The following is a 20,798-nucleotide window of genomic DNA, read 5'->3' on the forward strand; positions in this document are numbered from 1 at the left end:
ACACAAAATAATTCATGATGACATCCACTCTGAATAATAAAGGATAAAATGTGACTCAAATGTGTAAAGATGAAGAGTTTGTCATATTCTGAAAGACATTTTATGATTTAAACTGTCTTGTTTTCACGTCCGTGAATCACTGGAGTGATTTTGTTGAATAATTGCCAGAGTTTGAGTTTCTGTCAGATTTCTTTGTCTGGTTCTGATTGTTTTATAGTATCATAAGCTGCACTAAATTGTTCTTGCAAGACAATCAATTTTCCATAAAATCATTTTCGGTCTCGTCATTTGTTCAGTTAATCAACAATTTAAATTTTTTTTTTTTTACTAAGTATGAAGCTATTTTTTTTATGTATAAACGGTTTAAGTTTTGGCTCTGTAAGATTTTAAATGTTTTCTGAAGTCTCTTCCACTCACTAAAGCTGGATTTATCTGATCAAAAATATTGTAAAAACAGTGAAATATTATTCCAGCTGTTTTCTATGTGAATATATAGTAAAGTGTAATTTATTCCTGTGATCAAAGCTGTATTTTCAGCATCATTACTCCAGTCTTCAGTGTCACATGATCCTTCAGAAATCATTCTGATATGATTTGATGCTTATTAACATTTATGATTATTATCAATGTTGAAAACAGCTTCATGTAATTATGGAAACTGTGAAATAGAATCTTTTGTAACATTATAAATGCCACTTTTGATCCATGTAATGTCTGATGAATAAAAGTATTAATTTCTCCTACTGACTCCATATGAAGATTTCTGAAAACTGATCAAAACATACAGCACGATGTTTAAAAAATAATTTATTGTTCTTTATGTACAGGAAATATAGAAAACTGAGTAGAAAAGTTATTGTACAGCAAACTCTCTCTGTACACTTCATTGAGAGGAATCGTCCAGATAAAACCCTCCAGCTCAACATCAGTCCAGTGACGTCAGCGGGACAGAGGGATTGTGGGTAATCTGTACCATGAACACGTCAGTGAATCTCACACACATCCAGAAGCTCTTTGGTTTGTGAATATCATGATCATCACTGCATATGTTCCTCATGAGAACATAAACCTGCGTCAGGAGGAGAAGCCGCTGGTTGCACTGGGATTCGGGCACTTGTCAGCTGGTTTGAACCGGTTTAAACCACCCCAGACTAGTTTAAGCTGCTCATCTGAGCCGTTCAGGGGGAAATAAAACATTAAAATAAAGATGCGTCTCATTAAAGCTGCTAAATACTCAGACGACGGCTGTCAATGATGCATAAGAACTAGAAGAATAATCATAATACAAAGGCATTCCATAAGTGTAGATGATTTGGTCCGTTCTGAAGGCATGATGTTCATCAAGACAAACACTGAACACTCGTTTAATACTGATGCCGTTCAGATATTAGAGAACACACACACACACACACACATCACTCCCTGAAACGAAAGAAAACGTCCGTCTCTTTGTCCAGATGCTCCTCAAATAAATAAACATAAAACTGCAATGATTCAGAAGGAAAAGAATAATGCTGTCAGTCGGGATATAGTGATGACAAACTGCACACTGAAGATTAATGACAGAACAATCACATGTGATTATCCTGGCTGAAGATGGGGCGTCCTCAACACCAGGAACACGAGCGCAGGAGGACAATATAGTGTCGGACGCTTTACACCTCAAACACACAACTAAACCTGCGTCTGAAGAGACACACACGGAGATCTGAGAGGTCAACGAGGGTCATACGGGTCAGTCTTCCTCAGATATAGATTTGCATCGAATAAAACAAGGGCTGATATTTCATGATGAACTTTAAAACATGAAGACAGAGCAAACACAAACCAAAAACAAAAAAATCATTGTGATAAACACTATATCTGACTCATGAAAGGAGTGTGTGTTTGTGTGAGTGTGTGTATGTGCACGAGTGAGTGTGTGTGTGCGAGTGTTTTATGAAATCATGATTTGGTGTAAAACTGATGTTGTAAAATTCACTGCAAAAAAATGTATATCTAATTGTGTCTTATTTTGAGTTTTGTCTCTTTTTCCAGCATAAATATCTAAACATTCTTAAATCAAGACATTTACTGGAGAAGCAAAATGACTGAAGATATTAAGTCTTGTTTTACAATATTCATTTTTGATCATTCAAGTTTTTTTACTTAATTCAAGAAAATATATTAAATGTGCAGTTTCATCACTATATTAGATAATGACAGAAAATCAATATCAGTAACAGACTTTTTTTCCATCTTGGCTGAAAAATAATGTTGACAAATAAATAACGTACGAGTTTGATTACGTCTGGACATAATTTTGAATCTGAAAACAAGACTTAATATCTTATCAAATAGAAGTTTATGCTTAAAACAAGAACAAATATCTGATGTTTCTGACTCCATTTGCAGATATTTATTGTTGTTTTAAGCACAAACAAGACTTAAAATCTTCAGTCATTTTGCTTCTTCTCCAGTAAATGTATCTTGATTTAAGAACATGTAGATATCTGTGCTGGAAAATACAAAAACAAAATAAGACAATAATACCAAATACATTTTTTTTTTGCAGCGTTTAAGTGAAGAGAGAAAAAAACATGACGCATTTGACCACAGAATGAAGAAAACACTGCAACACACACACACACACGACACTGCAGTCTGGATGTAGCCGGAATCAAATAAAAAGACACACACACACACACACACACGCGTTGTCAAAAGTGACGACTTCAGTACCAAGTCGGTACTGAAATGTAAAAATTGTGACTGAGCGCTGATGAGCGGAATCAAACACTTCTGATTGGCCGTTGTACTCGCACGCTCATCAAACATGTCTGTGATTGGCTGCATTGATCAGCGCTTCAAAAACATGGTGTAAATATACATCAATGAGGCTCTTCAGCGAGCGCTTAGACACACACACGAGCGTTTGAAAGCAGGCGTCTCAGCAGAGCTTGTGCTTTCAAACGCTCCCGTTTCTGTTTATTCAAAACACTTTCTAACGCTCCCGTGCGCTGATCAATGCTGCCAATCACAGACGGATCTGATGAGCTCGTGAACACAACGGCCAATCAGAGGTGTTTATGATTCCGCTCATCAGCATTTAAAGAGTCACAATTTGAAAATTTCAGTACGACTTAGTACTGAGTCTGTATTTTTGACAACACACACACACACGCAAACGCACGCACGCACGCAGATACATGTAACCGTTCATGAGAGTGTGCAATCGTACGACCCCTCATCCAGCGGCTCACACACACAAAAACACACACACACACACACTCATGAGAGTGTGCAGTCGTACGCCCCCTCCTCCAGGGCCTCCTGCTGCTCGGGCACTTCAGGCGTGTCCTCCAGGGGTCGAGCGCTAGCTCCACAGGGGCCGTCCAGGGGTAGCGGGTGGGCAGAGGTCACGACCCCGCGGGGTCGCAGCGGGTGGGCAGAGGTCATGACCCCGCGGGTGTCCTCGGCTCTGGGCTCGGGCTCCGAGGCCCCGCTCGGCTGGAACGGCTCGGGCTGAACCGGCTCCTCGGGAACCTCTGAGAGCTTCAGCAGCTGCGGGCCAATCAGGTGCAGGAACGGCTTGTAGCCCAAGCTGACAGGAAATGACATCAGAGAGGAAGTCAGTGAGTACAACATGAAATAAACACGTCCATTGCAACATGAATCAATGAGTGAAACTTCTTGTACATTATACATATGGGTTACGGGTAACACTTCACAATAAGGTTCGTTAGTTAACATTAGTTACCTATTTAAATTAAAGGTGCAGTCTGTAAGAATGACAGCTAGTGGCCGACAGCTATTTTGATATGCAAAATATCAAAGAACAAAAAAATTAAATAATGACATGCTGCTGTTGAGGTCATTGAGAATTTTTTGTAAAGAAGTTTTTTCTTGCTTTTATTCAGTAAGGATGCATTAAATTGATCAAAAGTGACTAACTAAATTATGACTATTAATTGTGACTATAACAACCCTTTTTTGACAAAATTTTAACTCTCAATTTAAATAAATGCTGATCTTTTGAACTTTATTCATCAAAGAATCCTGAAAACTAAAATGTATCAATGCATCACAAAAATATGAAACATTGATAATAATCATAAATGTTTCTTGAGCATCAAACCATCATAATAGAATGATTTCTAAAGGAGTAATGATGCTGAAAATTCATTATCACATGAAAAATATGGAAGCTTGTTTACGTCACAGAATAAAACATTTTAAAAGATAATTGTGACTCTCAGAGAGTTTACATCTCACAATTCTTATTTACGAGTTCTGACATCTTTTCTCAAAGTTGTAAGCTATAAACTCACAATCGCAAGTTATGAAAACAAATGATTTCTTTAGAATTGTGACTTTTTGTTATAAAGTCAGAATTGATATATAGTAGCAATTCTGAATGAATTATTTGTTTACTTATAAAATCAGAATCCCAAGTTATAAAGCCCAATTCTATCTTACAACTTTGAGAAAAGATGTCAGAACTCATAATTAAGTCAGAATTGTGAGATATAATCATTCAATTCTGAGATATAAACTCACAATTGTGAAAAAAAAAACTGAATTGTGAGATAAAAAGTCGCACTTACCTTTTTTATTTTTTATTCTGTGACGGAAACAAGCTTCCATAGAAAACAGATATTTTAAATTGTAATATTTTTTTTATGTATTTTTGGTCAAATAAATAAGAAGAGACTTCTTTCAATAACATAAATAAATCTTGCCGAACCCAAACTTTTCAACGGTAGTGTTTATCTACTTTTTCTTCAACATTTGATTTTCTCACTCAGAGTACACGAGCTGAAATTACATTTACATTTATGCATTTGGCAGATGCTTTTATCCAAAGCGACCTAATTGGATTTCTAGGTACACATTTACTTTCTTATCAGTTCTTGCTTTCCATGGGAATTGAACCCATGGTTGCAAGCACCAACACTTCTTCGTTGCAAGCGCCAACACTCTACTGTTTGAGCTACAGGAAAGCTGAATAATACTGACCAATCAGACGAGACCCAGAGGTCGACAGCCATCAGCCCGGCTCTGATGCTCTGGACCGTTTCTGCCGGGACCTCTGGACTGTCCAAGAAGCCCACGACCTGCTTGATCACGCTGGCGTCCCGTAAGATCAGCCCAATGATCACACACCACTCCAGACAGCCCGCCTCCATGAACACGTGCAGGAGATACCTGAGAAACACACACACACACACACACACGAGAGCATGCATGATAACCAGGGTTCGTACAGACACGGTTGAGGAAATTCAAAGAATTTTCAAGCAATACTTTTTCGGTTTTCAAGGACGGTTTTCAATCAGAGCTCTGACTTATCAAACAATATCTATATTATCTTTCAAATTCTAAAAAAGGTAGATAGATAAACAAAAATAAACCAATTAAAAAATGGTGCAAATAAAGTGCAGCCATGACTGAGGTAACTTTAACTATTGAAAGGATACTATGACAAAGATCTCAGTTTTATCAAAAATCCTATTTTTCAAACTGATTTTTCTCCCATGAATATATGATTGACCTGAATAATGAAAGCTGTATCATATACTTGGATATTTATGAGCAATATTACACTCATAGCCATGCAAAATGCCTCTATATTTATATCAGATGGGCTGCAGCGTTCATTTTGTGTGAAAAGATTGTTTTATCAACTAATTTCACATTAATTGTCTTTAAATCAAGAACCTTTTCATAAATATGGCTGTTTTCAAGGGCTTTCCAGGACTTACATTTCAAAAAAGTCAAATTCAAGCACTTTAGGCACCTTGTCATGTCAAACACAGTCAGTGATTTGATTGGTTATCGGTTGATGATCTCATGAAGACTCACCGGAGCTGCACTTGACTCTTGTGTGGCCCTTTATTGGCCAGCTCCATAGAGATGTGCTCCAGCTCTGATTGGCTGAGACTGAGGGTGGAGAAATTCTCATCGACCATCGTCCAATCACCATCCACCATTGAACTGGTCTCAGTGAGGTCCGTGGCTGAACCGATGCTGTACTCCTCTCCTGAACGGATTCATTAGAAAAAACATAAGACAGAGCGAGAGTGAGAGAGAGAAAAAGAGAGAGAGAGAGAGAGAGAGTGAGAGAGAGGTACAAATGTACAAAGGTGTATTTTTTTTCTTGTTTATATAAATGTATTCATTTACTGATTGCTTTATTGATTATTTGTTCATTGCTTATGTAATGGCAAATGCTTTGGCAACACTGTACGAGATAGAGAGAGAGAGAGAGAGAGATTTTATTCTCTTACCTTTGTTAATAAGAGGAGAGAGAAAAGCTTCCTGGGTCTGCGGTCCATGAGAGGAGGCGGAGTCTAGTTCCTTAGGCACCGCCCCCAAGCCGTCAAGCCAGTTGTGATTGGCTGGGGTGACCTGAGGGGGCGTGGTGTCCATGTCACTGTTCAGCAAACTATCCGCAGACTGAGACTTCAGCAAACGAGAACTCAACACTACGGCGAGAGAGAGTTCATGTGATTGGATGCAAAGTTCATTTATATAGTCTTAAAGGATTAAATCACTTCAGAATTAAACTTTTCTGATACTTTTTCATTCAAGATATTCATGTCTTTCTTTCTTCATTTGAAAAGAAATGAAGGTTGAGGAAAACACTCCAGGATTAGTGACTTCAATGGAGTCCAACGGGTCGAAGGTCCAAATGTGAGTTTCAGTGCAGCTTCAAAGTCTCGACACGATCCAGCCGAGGAATAAGAGTCTGATCTACACAAACCAGCGACATTTATAACAAAATATTTTTTCCAACGTGATTACATATTGCATGAAGTCGTGGACGTGCAAGACGAGCATGTGCGTTTAAAAGTATATAAATGTTTATTTTGTTATAAATGTCGCTGGTTTGTGTAGATCAGACTCTTATTCCTCGGCTGGATCGTGTCGAGACTTTGAAGCTGCACTGAAACTCACATCTGGACCTTCGACCCGTTGGACTCCATTGAAGTCACTATATGTCACCTCAACCGTCATTTCTTTTCAAATGAAGAAAGAAAGAAATGAATATCTTGAATGATGCAGGGGCGAGTAAATTATCAGGACATTTTAATTCTGAAGTGAACTAATCCTTTAAAGGTGCAAATAAACAGCCTGTTTAAATGTGCAGGCCAAAGACTAACATTATATGGACCTTAGTTGAAAAAATGAAACTATTGGAGAACTAGTTTTATTTATTTTCTCTCACAATTTCATATACATCTATATACACACACGCACAATGATATATTAATATAGATCATATGTATTATATATTAGCATTTGCTAACAGTCTTGTGATACACATTGTTATCAGGGTTTGAAAATAACTTTTTCACTCACTGGCTGTTACCGGCCATTCAGAGCTTCTACTAGCCATAAAAAACCCAAAAGAAATAAACCAGATTAACTATGTCACAGCTCCATCCATATATATTATACAATTTGGATTTCATATTAATTTCTAAAATAATGTCATCCAGAATCTCCACCCTTCCTCTTTCATCCTCATCAACAAAAAAGTGTCCAACACATGGACAGATTAACAAAGCACAAAGAACATCCAAAAAATGTGAACTGTTGGAAAATAACAATGTCTTTATGTTAACCAAACGCTTTTTAATCTTCGCTATTGCTTCAGTGCAAATGAACAAGCGTGCCGTTATTTGTTGCGTAGTGACGGCATGTTCAAGTAAGCAAGATATGAGCAGATTCTGTGCAATACGCTGTATTATATATATCATGATCATCAGTATTTGCGAATCTTTCACAAATTTCCCCGGTAAAGTGAGTAAACATAATTTTAAGTTACTTTTAATAAAAGTAACACGCCAAATTGGCTCGTGATTTGACAGCGTTACCCGCCACAGTTGATTTTTACCCGCATTTGGTGGGTTGGCGGGTGTTAATTTCAAACCCTGATTGTTATGACATAAATGGAGGAAAAATCATTCACACACCTGGGCGGCAGCGGCCGTTCTTCAGTGGCGAGCTAACAGAGCATGCTGGGATGACGGGAAATGGCCACAGGAAGTCCTTGTGCAGGCATTTGAGCGCGGTGACGAAATCATCGACGCGAGCCACTCGCGTGCGCTCCCGACACAGCCAGCCAATCAGCTCGAAGCCCAGCTGAGCGGAGAAACAGCCCAGGTCCCGCAGCCTGACCTGCTCCAGCAGGAGCCGAGCGTGTCTCCACAGCATCAGGTCAATGTAGAGGTTCTCCGCGGAGTCACTGTCCTTACACCAGCGCTCTCCCCTGAGGACACACACACACACACATCATATAAGCGCTCTCCCCTGAGGACAAACACACACACACATCATATAAGCGCTCTCCCCTGAGGACACACACACACACACACATCATATAAGCGCTCTCCCCTGAGGACACACACACATCATATAAGCACTCTCCCCTGAGGACACACACACACACACATCATATAAGCACTCTCCCCTGAGGACACACACACATCATATAAGCACTCTCCCCTGAGGACACACACACATCATATAAGCGCTCTCCCCTGAGGACACACACACATCATATAAGCGCTCTCCCCTGAGGACACACACACACACACATCATATAAGCACTCTCCCCTGAGGACACACACACATCATATAAGCTGAAACAACTTGTATGGAATTAAAGGATCTTTATTATCTGAATGAATCAGACCTCTCAACTAGGGCTGGGTATCGATTCAGATGTTCAATTCGTTTCGATTTCGATTACTAATTCGATTTCCGATTCGACTCAATGAATATAGATTTAATACAAATCCTACATTTATAAAGAAAAGAAAAGAACAGTGAACATAAGTTTAAAAGTGGTTAATTAATAAAAAGAAATTAAGAGCCAGAAAACTTTTTATTTTAGGTACACTTTGGTACATTAAAAGCGAACCCAACTATATTTTAAATGCAACCAATGAATAGACAGGATTTTGATGCAAGATGAATAATTGATCCTGAAACTTGGACAAGTCAGAACAGTGGCATGCCTTGATCAAACAGGATCCGGTTACTTTAGGTTTAAGATAAAGCAAATATAGAGGCTGCAAGCCTATGAACAGTGTAGGAAAACTAATACTGGCTTTTGGGTGATAGATAAATAAATATGGATAAAAATCGATTTGTAGCCTTTGAGAATCGATTTTGAATCGACCACATTTAAAAAAAAAAAACGATTAATCGAAAAATCGATTTTGCCCAGCCCTACTCCCAACACTGTGTTACTGTCTGGTAAAGCTGTGAGACGATCACTCTTAACTATCTCAGGGCTCGACATTAAGCCTTTCATGTGCTTATCGCTAGTAAATCGGTCATTCACTTGTCCGAGTAAAAAATTAGCTTGTCCAGAATATTTTTTTGTTTGTGTTGTAAATATAATTTATTCTGAAGCAATATTCTCATCAGTGTTCAGTCAGCTTTAACATCTGCATATTTATGATATTTTAAACATTTATAATGAGCATTTTCCCCCCAATCGTTTTAAATATACTGTATGCTTCATCTTTCATTTGTAATTCTTAAATTTGATCAATAAATTAAATTAATAATAATACACTATAAGACTGTTACCAATAAAATTAAATAATCTGTACAGAAAAATTACAACTGCATTAAATAATGTTATGAGATTGTTTTAAATATTTTTTAATATACTGCAACGTGTTCAAACTGACGTTCTGTTACAAATAAGGATGCATTTAATGTTAAGGTTGTACTTTATTCATTTTATGTGATTCGATTGATTCGTTGTTCCAAGTTGAATATGGAAAGAGGCTCCACCCCTTGGGGGAGTGATGGGGGAAACTGGGAGGAAGGAGGAGGAAAGAGCGCCTCGCTGGTTCAAGTGCGGTTCTCTTATAAGTTGGGTGTGTATGGCATGGGCTGTGGCCGACAACAGCCTCTAATAAACACCCTTTGTTATTAAAACCGTCTCGTCCTTGCCTGAGAACGCTACAATACAATAAAGAAATGTTGGAAAGAATGATACTTTTAAACACAAAACTAAACCACCTGTAGGTGGCGGAAGGTGACCGTCTTAATGAGGGAGTCATTGAGTCATTTATTCAAACGATTCGTTCTAACGGCTGATTCGTTCAGGAATGAGGCAGTTGTTTATGAATGGGTCATTGAATCTTTGACTCATTCAAAACGCTGAATCATTTAGTAATGAAAACAAGGTTGAGTGTTGCTGTGAGATGCGCTGTGGTTCTGCAGTGATCTTTGTTTTAAACTATTTTCGCTGCTGAAATAGAAGAGTCAATATTGCGTCTAAAATTTAAGTGACTTAATATTAATTACTTGATTATTGAACTCCTATAAAAAATGAAACCATAATGGTTTATCATATGAAACCATTGTCACATTTTAAATCGTGAAGGGATTCAGCACTCTTGGTAGTGTGATGTCGTTTAATTGCATCATACATGCTATAAATATAAAAACTCCACATTTTTAAAGTTTAGCACAGTATGTGAGTTTCTTTGTGTGTGTTTTGCGCTCATTTGTTTCGATTTCTCCCCATGAGGCTGTGAGAGCCTCAACAGTACAACCTTGTTACTGTCAGTAGTACATTACATATTATATTATTATTCACATCAATCGCCACTTACACTAAATGAATGCAGAATCACTCTCGCATTTTGGTGATTCTCTAGTTATTTTTTGTTATTGATGTTTTAATCAGGCTACTTGTCCAGTCGGGCAAGTAAAAATCACTTCCACTTTCCCCTTCTTGTCCAGGACAAGTGTTATGTCGAGCCCTGTATCTGCATGTGTGTAGTGTGTGTGTTACCCTTTGCAGGACGGGCCGGAGGGCATGCTCAGGGTTTTCTGCAGGTTAAACTTCCCTCCTGCGATGCTGTCGGCAGACTGAGACATACTGATGCTGCGGTTACGGAAAAACTCGAAGCCTCCCGTAGAGCTCTGCTCCTGCACACACACACACCTCCAATCATCACATGAGCTTCAACACGAGCATCTCAACACCATGCGCGTACACACACCTCCAATCATCACATGATAATCTCAACACCATACACACACACACCTCCAATCACACAAGCATCTCAACACCATACACACACACATCTCCAATCATCACACAAGCATCTCAACACCATGCACACACACATCTCCAATCATCACACAAGCATCTCAACACCATGCACACACACATCTCCAATCATCACATGAGCATCTCAACACCATACACACACACATCTCCAATCATCACACAAGCATCTCAACACCATGCACACACGCATCTCCAATCATCACACAAGCATCTCAACACCATGCACACACACATCTCCAATCATCACACAAGCATCTCAACACCATGCACACACGCATCTCCAATCATCACACAAGCATCTCAACACCATGCACACACACATCTCCAATCATCACACAAGCATCTCAACACCATGCACACACACATCTCCAATCATCACATGAGCATCTCAACACCATACACACACACACCTCCAATCACACAAGCATCTCAACACCATACACACACACATCTCCAATCATCACACGAGCATCTCAACACCATGCACACACACATCTCCAATCATCACATGAGCATCTCAACACCATGCACACACAGATCTACAATCATCACATGAGCATCTCAACACCATACACACACACACACACCTCCAATCACACAAGCATCTCAACACCATGCACACACACATCTCCAATCATCACATGAGCATCTCAACACCATACACACACACACCTCCAATCACACAAGCATCTCAACACCATACACACACACATCTCCAATCATCACACGAGCATCTCAACACCATGCACACACACATCTCCAATCATCACATGAGCATCTCAACACCATGCACACACAGATCTACAATCATCACATGAGAATCTCAACACCATGCACACACACACATCTCCAATCATCACATGAGCATCTCAACACCATGCACACACACATCTCCAATCATCACATGAGCATCTCAACACCATGCACACACACATCTTCAATCATCACATGAGCATCTCAACACCATGCACACACACATCTCCAATCATCACATGAGCATCTCAACACCATGCACACACACATCTTCAATCATCACATGAGAATCTCAACACCATACACACACACATCTCCAATCATCACATGAGCATCTCAACACCATACACACACACACACCTCCAATCATCACATGAGCATCTCAACACCATACACACACAGATCTACAATCACACGAGCATCTCAACACCATGCACACACACACATCTCCAATCATCACATGAGCATCTCAACACCATGCACACACACACACCTCTAATCATCACATGAGCATCTCAACACCATACACACACACACATCTACAATCATCACATGAGCATCTCAACACCATGCACACACAGATCTACAATCATCACATGAACATCTCAACACCATGCACACACACATCTACAATCATCACATGAACATCTCAACACCATACACACACACACACCTCTAATCATCACATGAGCATCTCAACACCATACACACACACACATCTACAATCATCACATGAGCATCTCAACACCATGCACACACACACCTCCAAACATCACATGAGAATCTCAACACCATGCACACACACATCTACAATCATCACATGAACATCTCAACACCATACACACACACACACCTCTAATCATCACATGAGCATCTCAACACCATACACACACACACATCTACAATCATCACATGAGCATCTCAACACCATGCACACACAGATCTACAATCATCACATGAACATCTCAACACCATACACACACACACACCTCTAATCATCACATGAGCATCTCAACACCATACACACACACATCTACAATCATCACATGAGCATCTCAACACCATGCACACACACACCTCCAAACATCACATGAGAATCTCAACACCATACACACACACACACACCTCCAATCACACATGAGCATCTCAACACCATGCACACACACACCTCCAAACATCACATGAGAATCTCAACACCATACACACACAGATCTACAATCATCACATGAGCATCTCAACACCATACACACACACACACCTCTAATCATCACATGAGCATCTCAACACCATACACACACACACACACACACACCTCCAATCATCACATGAGCATCTCAACACCATGCACACACACATCTACAATCATCACATGAACATCTCAACACCATGCACACACACACCTCCAAACATCACATGAGAATCTCAACACCATACACACACAGATCTACAATCATCACATGAGCATCTCAACACCATACACACACACACACCTCCAATCATCACATGAGCATCTCAACACCATACACACACAGATCTACAATCATCACATGAGCATCTCAACACCATACACACACACACCTCCAATCACACAAGCATCTCAACATCATACACACACACACCTCTAATCATCACATGAGCATCTCAACACCATACACACACACACACCTCCAATCATCACATGAGCATCTCAACACCATACACACACACATCTCCAATCATCACATGAGCATCTCAACACCATGCACACACACACCTCCAATCATCACATGAGCATCTCAACACCATACACACACACACACCTCCAATCATCACATGAGAATCTCAACACCATACACACACACATCTACAATCATCACATGAGCATCTCAACACCATACACACACACACCTCCAATCACACAAGCATCTCAACACCATACACACACAGATCTACAATCACACGAGCATCTCAACACCATGCACACACACATCTCCAATCATCACACCATCTGATGTCTGCTCACCTGAGTGGTGGGTGTGCTGGGCGGAGTCTCGCTCTCCCCTGAACCAATGGCCTTCAGGAAGCGGATCATGTGACGACACAGATCCCATTTGCCCTGTTCGAGGGCCGTGTTGAAGAGCAGAGTGGCGTGTTGACGGCTCACCGCTGGAACCTCCATATTCTGCATACAAATATCATAAAATAATATGAATAAAATAGGATTATACCATTAGATGTCCCCTCTATTATGAGAAAGCTATTTAGGACTGTTCCATTAGTTCATACAATCAGTGTAAATGATAAAATATAGAGTGAGTGGTCACAAACAATCGTATATTTAGACATGTTAAATGAATTATCTTTATTCAAGCTTTCTATTTCAGATAAATGCTGTTCTTTTGCACTTTCTATTCATCAATAAATGTAATGCATGTAAATAACTATTTTCAAAATTGCTAATAATGAGAAATGTTTCTTGTGCATCAAATCATCATATTAAAATGATTTCTGAAGTATCATGTGACACTGAAAACCGGCGTAATGATGCTGAAAATTCAGCTTTGATCACAGGAATAAATTACACTTAAATTAAGTGTTTTGTTCGTAAATTGTGTTTATTTCTTGTTTTAGACCTCACCTGCAGGATGATCAGGTACGACGCAGCCGTGTCCAGATCCTGCGCCATCAAACACTCCTCGAACAGGTCTTTGGGGTTCCCGACGGCGGCGAACAGGTAGTTCCACAGCGCGTACTCGGTCTTGCGCGCGCAGTGAACGATAGTCTGCAGGAACAGCGGGAACTCGGTGACGAACTTGGCCACGGTGGGCAGCAGCGGGTCGGGGATGGGCTCTCGAGATGTGGCCTCCTCCTCCAGAACCACGTGCACCATGAGCTCCAGCACGTGCGGGAAGTATGGCAGCGCCGCGCACGACTGCGCTAGCATTAGTGCCTGCTCGCCCAGGTTACGCATTAGCAGCTGGCGTAAAATATGATGGAGATAGATCTGAGATGTTCGTTCCACCGTGCAAAACGGGAAGAGCGTCTCCAGTGGCTCGGAGGACGAGCTCAGGCCGTCGAATAGCATGGTTTCGTTGGAGGCGCCGAGGATTAGCGCGTCCTCGAAGAGCACGGTTAGCGGGTAGATGTTGATGTGGAAGGGTAGCATTATTCGACGCGACAGGAACGAGTGGGGTTTGCGGTGGTCTCTGGGAAACAGCGGGAGCCACACCTTCATCCCCGCCTCACCGCACGAGAGCCACAGCGCCTCCATCAGGTGACGTTTCTTGCGGTTGCTTCGGCAGGTGGTCCACACGTTCTCCACACACTGAGCCAGAACCACCGGCGCACAGAACGGCTGACGGAGGGAGACACGTATTAGTTAAGAGACAGATAATAGATCACGATCACAGATTGACATTCAAGGAGAGCAACAGCACTGCCCACTTTTTAGGCAATTTTTCAGTCTTTGTTAAAGCCACACAAAAAAACAAAACAGCTATGACTTACTTTGATTTGAAGCAAAAAAGCATTTGAAAAATTGGACAGAAAGACTCACAATCCCATGAAGAATTGCACATGATCAATGAATTGCACAATCAATGGAGAAACATTCATGGAGAGCAATAGCACCACCCACTTTTTCTGTGATTTTTAAGTCTTTGTTAAAGCCACAAAAAAAGGTAACACTTTACAATAAGGTTCATTAGTTTCTTTTAACTAACAATGAGCAATACATTTGGGTTACACTTTCATTTGGGTCTTTGTTACAGCGTAATTATACATTTAAGTACTGAGTAATATTAATTAACAACATGTACTTACTATAGGATAAGTTTTTGGTTGAGTCTTAGTTGCATGTAATTATGCATAATTTTATTTTTATGGTAAGTATATGTTACATATGTAACAAGGACACTGTAAAATAAAGTGTTACCTATATTTGTTACAGTATTTTTTCATCTTTCTTAACATTAGTTAATAAAAATCCAGCCGTTCATTGTTCATGTTAGTTCACAGTGCATTAACTAATGTTATTACACGGCTCTGTGGAATACTTGATTCTGATTGGTCAATAGCGCCATCCAGCTGTAAGTTATTCCCAGATAACAACCGCTCAAAACAGAAACGCAGGCTCATCCGGGTCACTGAATCAGCAGCGCTATACGCTCGCTAGGAACGGTTTTTCTTCGTGGAAGTTTGGCGTTTGGCGAACTAATAAAAAATTAAAACTCAGTCGAATCAATATTTTGTGTAAAGTTATTTAATTATGCCATACAGTATCGTGGACTCGCTCTCTCTTGTTTCATTCAAAAGCAGCGGCTGCCATTTTGTGACTATTGTTTTGTACACTGTTGGATTATGAGATAAAAAAACAGGTAACGCTGCTTTACACTGGAATAATATTTCACTGTTTTCCCTGTATTTTTGATCAAATTAATGCAGCCTTGGTGAGCATGTATATATGTATATATAAACAATACATTTTACATATATTGTAAAATATGCATGGATACAGTAGTTTGAGAGCATAGGGAGATTGACATGGTTATGTAATTTGCATAATCAAGTATATATGTTTACATATATTTGCAGTGCTTCATGAATGTCGGCGGCACTAAAGGGTTTTATTTTTGGCGTAATTTCCTTGTCGTGATTCTCTGATTGGTGGAGATTACTCAGCAGAATCATGGACTCACCAGGAATACTGCTTTTAAGCATGATTATAAAAAAACTAAAATAACAAAAGCATATTTGACTTACAACCTCACGGTACGTCTGTCTTAAACAGATACGTTATTATTAATAGTTTCCTTATCAACAAAAAGAATGAGATCTTTCCTCACAGAACCAAACTCTTGTGCTCTATTGGATCAGGATGAGGGGCGGGGCATCAGACTCACCAGCATCATCTGATTGGCTTGCGTGTCCTTCTCTCGTACCTGTGGCCCGGATCGGTCTCTCTGCAGCATGATCAGCTGACCAGCCAAGTTCAACAGGATACTCTCAGCCGAACAGGCCTGACACACACACACACACACACACGGGCCATGAGTACGCATGCAGGAGTGTGTGTGTGAGTGTGCATGAGTGTGTGAGAGTGTAGGAGAGTGCGTGTGAGTGTGAGAGATTGTGCGTGAGTGTGAATGAGTGTAAGAGATTGTGTGTGAGTGCATGAGTGTGTGTGTGAGAGATTGTGCATGAGTGTGCATGAGTGTGTGAGAGTGTGAGAGATTGTGCATGAGTGTGTGAAATTGTGCGTGAGTGCATGAGTGTGCGTGAGTGTGCGTGAGTGTGCGTGAGTGTGTGAGTGTAAGAGTGTGTGAGTGTAAGAATGTGTGAGTGTAAGAGTGTGCGTGTGTGAGCATTACTGTGTGACTGTACATGAGTGTGTAAGAGTGTGCATGAGAGTGTGAGTGAGTGTGAGTGAGTGTGCGTGAGTGTGCATGCGTGCGTGAGTGTGTGAGTGTAAGAGTGTGTGAGTGTGCGAGTGTGAGCATTACTGTGTGACTGTACATGAGTGTGTAAGAGTGTGCATGAGAGTGTGCGTGAGTGTGCGTGCGTGCGTGAGTGTGTGAGTGTAAGAGTGTGTGAGTGTGCGAGTGTGAGCATTACTGTGTGACTGTGCATGAGTGTGTAAAAGTGTGCATGAGAGTGTGAGTGAGTGTGAGAGTGTGTGCGTGAGTGTGAGCATGAGTGTGTGCGTGAGTGTATGAGTGTGTCTGTGAGTGTGAGCATGAGTGTATGAGTGTGCGTGAGTGTGAGCATGAGTGCGTGTACCTGCTGCGGGGCTTTGAGTGTGATCCCGGTCTCGGTCCGCACTGACGTGAGGGTCACAGACACCACTAGACCAGGGTGAGGAATATAACGAGACATCGAGACCTCCTGCAACAGCTCCACACTGGCCGACGGGCTCGGGCTGATGACACACACGCGGAAACATCAAGACATTCATGACAAATACAACAAACATCCATCCATCTTACAAAACACTTGTCGTGTAAAGAAAGAAGACATTCTGGGTTATATCTATGGAGCACCAAAGTGCTTGAAATAACATAATTAAATATAATTATTCACCCTTTCTATTGATTGATATTTTCCATTATTATCACAAAACTCTTTAGGAAAATCAATGTTTGGAAATACAGGATTGATCCACTAGTTCATTCAGAAAAGAAAATAAGCTTTAGAAAAAGCTAACTTTTTATATATATTTTATATAAAAATAAATAAAAAAACACTAAATTATACATAAATAAATATAAATTCTATACAGTATATAACATGTATATAAATTATATAAATGTATGTACATAGCATTTCTAAATGTGTCTTTTCTTGTCAGATTATTGGCGTTTCTTTGCTTCCCCGCTCTTTTATACATTAATTTAATCATTTAACACCAGTTTTGTACAAGAGAATATCATGATGACGGGGTTTAGTAACAACTGCATTTTAATGCAAACAGATTAAAAAAAAGGTAAGACTTTACAATGTTTTATTTGTTAAGATTAGTCACTTACAATGCGTAATATATTTTTTATACAGATAATTATATATATATATATATATATATATATATATATATATATATGCCTTTTCTTTTTACACACATGCAACAAGATAAGATGTTTTTCTCTTTTATTTATTCATTTAATAATTTAAATGTAGCACCAGTGAATTTCATGATGACAGGGTTTAATAACAATTGATGGGGTTTTAATGGATTATTTCAAAATGAACTAGTCCATTAATTCCAGATGATCTATGTGTGTGTGTGTGTGTGTGTGTCACCTGTCGTGTCGTCTCTCGATGCTGTACAGGCAGATAGAGCAGTCGGCCCGGAACAGAATCACCACGTTACGAAACACGTTCAGCAACAGCGTGTCGGCGTGAAGTTTGGTGACGCTAGCAAACGCGTTATCCAGATTAGACGAGCGCACGTACAGCCTCAGCTGAAGCCATGAAAACACAAGACAGTCCATCACACACACAGATCAATACTGAGACATCTAAGGAACATTAATGCAAGTTTTCTTGCCTCTTCCTGCCGGTCGATGAAATTATAACACGCAATAACAACAAAGTCGTTCCACCACGCGAGACCGCCCGTCACTGCCATATTCTGCTCCTGAAAACACATCATTTTAGAAAGTTTTCATCGCAGGCTTTTATCTTTTAAATGAAAACACACTGATGGAGGGATGTTTACCTGTGTGACGTTACCGAACAGTTTCCATTTCCTGGAATATAAGGAATAATGTGCAAATCCACGGCGACCAGCAACGGCCACACACTGACCAGACCAGTCTATCGCTGCAAACTGAACACACAAAGACAGCAAGAATAAATCATTCATTTCATGAAAAATTTGGAACCAAATGGAACAGTGAAAAGCTCATTAACATATGACCACCCACATTTGCATATCTGTATCTAAAGAGCATTAGTGCTCGCCCACTTTTTTTGAAAAGTTTTTGTTGAAGGGTAATAAGCCATGAACCGAGGCAAACATCTACGAGGAGAATCATAAAATTACAAACTTGTGTGGTTATGATAAAATATAAATAAATAAACAAATAAATAAATAAAGTGAAACTGGCAACTTTCAGTGAGCAACACTTAAACATAAAAAATTAAGAATTACAAGTATATAGACCAAGGCATACTATAAAATATGAAACCAGTCACAAGGGTCAATTATTTGAAATTGAGAGATATACAGCATCTGAACGCTGAATAAATAATCTTTCCATTGATGTATGGTTTTTAAGGATAGAACGATATTTGGCCGATATAGGCTACAACGATTTGAAAATCTGGATTTTGCCACAAGTAAACCCGTGTGACTTGTGACTGGTTTTGTGATCCATATATTCAATATTACACATAAATATATCTCCTCGATTAATCAAATGTACACTACCGTTCAAAAGTTCAAAAAGGAGTCGTAAGATTTTCTGCTCACTAAGGCTGCATTTATTTTAACTAAAATACAGTTAAAACAGCGAAATTGTGAATATATAGTAAAGTGTAATTTATTCCTGTGATCAAAGCTGAATTTTCAGCATCATTACTCCAGTCTTCAGTGTCACATGATCCTTCAGAAATCACTATAATATGATGAATTGTTACTCAAGAAAAAATTATGATTATTATCAATTTTTAAAACGGTGAATATTTTTGTGGAAACTGTGATATATTTTTTAACAGGATTATATAATGAATAATATGTTTAAAAGAACAGCAAAAGTATTGATTTTACTAACCCCAAACTGGTGAATGCTAGTTTATATTGAAATGTATATATTGCACTTTGAATATATATTGCACTTATAGCCATTTAAGTCATATTGCATGTTACATGAGGTAACAAATGTATTGTGGTGCACATATTATAGATCATTTAAGATTTAAACAGTTTAAAACAGTATGAAGTGTTCAGGATATGAGCCCACTGTGGCGGTTCTTACCCTGATGGGCCAGTTCGTCTCCAGATATGTGCTGTGAATCTGCAGAGAGGAGGAACAGAAGCATATTTCAGAGTCGGAGATGACAGATCCTGAGTGTGTGATGGAGCTCGGAGTGTGTGTGATGTACCTGAACCACCTGCCAGTGCTTGTGTCCCAGTAAAGTGCTGAGCCCCTGAGAGAGAGGCGTGGAGACTGAGGGCCGGTGCAGAGGAGTCCCAGCGTCCCGAGACGAGCTCTTCTCCGAGCCGCTGTGAGCCTGAGTCGGGTCTCCACAGGTCAGATACAGACGGTCCTCTCCCTGCAGCAGCACCTGCTCCTGGTTACTCTGAGCACACACACACGGAAACACACACGGATGTAGGACCATCAATACTGCATTTAACCTCTTACATCTGATTATGTTTCATGTGCATAAAAAGCAAAACGCTTGCAATTAATTTCAAGTTTGCTACTTATAATGTGGATATAATAATCTGATAAGAATTTAACAACTTTTACAT

General features: G+C 39.8%; 2 protein-coding genes across 6 annotated transcripts in view; one reads left to right on the plus strand and one right to left on the minus strand.

Annotated features, from left to right (window-relative positions):
• The window catches only part of ermp1 (endoplasmic reticulum metallopeptidase 1), a 48,047-nt gene extending 47,307 nt beyond the window's left edge, over positions 1-740 (plus strand). For all 3 annotated transcript variants that reach the window (XM_077221340.1, XM_077221341.1, XM_077221339.1), the window contains one exon: positions 1-740. This exon is cut by the window's left edge and continues 2,546 nt beyond it. The gene's annotated coding sequence lies outside the window, so the exon portion shown is untranslated.
• Positions 741-790: 50 nt separating this feature from the next.
• ric1 (RIC1 homolog, RAB6A GEF complex partner 1) overlaps positions 791-20,798 on the minus strand; it is a 68,405-nt gene continuing 48,397 nt past the window's right edge. The window contains exons 12-27 of one of the 3 annotated variants that reach the window (XR_013200597.1): positions 20,426-20,623; positions 20,299-20,337; positions 19,038-19,148; positions 18,867-18,956; positions 18,620-18,780; positions 17,603-17,741; positions 16,726-16,842; positions 14,463-15,179; positions 13,848-14,006; positions 10,811-10,947; positions 7,962-8,257; positions 6,270-6,467; positions 5,845-6,022; positions 4,999-5,187; positions 2,427-3,583; positions 791-2,349 (exon numbers count right to left, since the gene is read on the minus strand). Coding sequence is in view for 2 of the 3 variants with exons in the window: in XM_077221329.1 (XP_077077444.1) it covers positions 3,271-3,583; positions 4,999-5,187; positions 5,845-6,022; positions 6,270-6,467; positions 7,962-8,257; positions 10,811-10,947; positions 13,848-14,006; positions 14,463-15,179; positions 16,726-16,842; positions 17,603-17,741; positions 18,620-18,780; positions 18,867-18,956; positions 19,038-19,148; positions 20,299-20,337; positions 20,426-20,623 (3,042 nt within the window). In the remaining variant the exon portion in view is untranslated. Of the gene's footprint in view, positions 3,584-4,998; positions 5,188-5,844; positions 6,023-6,269; positions 6,468-7,961; positions 8,258-10,810; positions 10,948-13,847; positions 14,007-14,462; positions 15,180-16,725; positions 16,843-17,602; positions 17,742-18,619; positions 18,781-18,866; positions 18,957-19,037; positions 19,149-20,298; positions 20,338-20,425; positions 20,624-20,798 lie in introns of all 3 variants that reach the window. The other 2 variants (XM_077221330.1, XM_077221329.1) reach the window with 2 other exon arrangements.

This window comes from Siphateles boraxobius, unplaced genomic scaffold, assembly GCF_051911475.1.
Source record: "Siphateles boraxobius isolate OS27281-9 unplaced genomic scaffold, OSU_SipBor_1 81, whole genome shotgun sequence".
Taxonomy (NCBI): domain Eukaryota; kingdom Metazoa; phylum Chordata; class Actinopteri; order Cypriniformes; family Leuciscidae; genus Siphateles; species Siphateles boraxobius.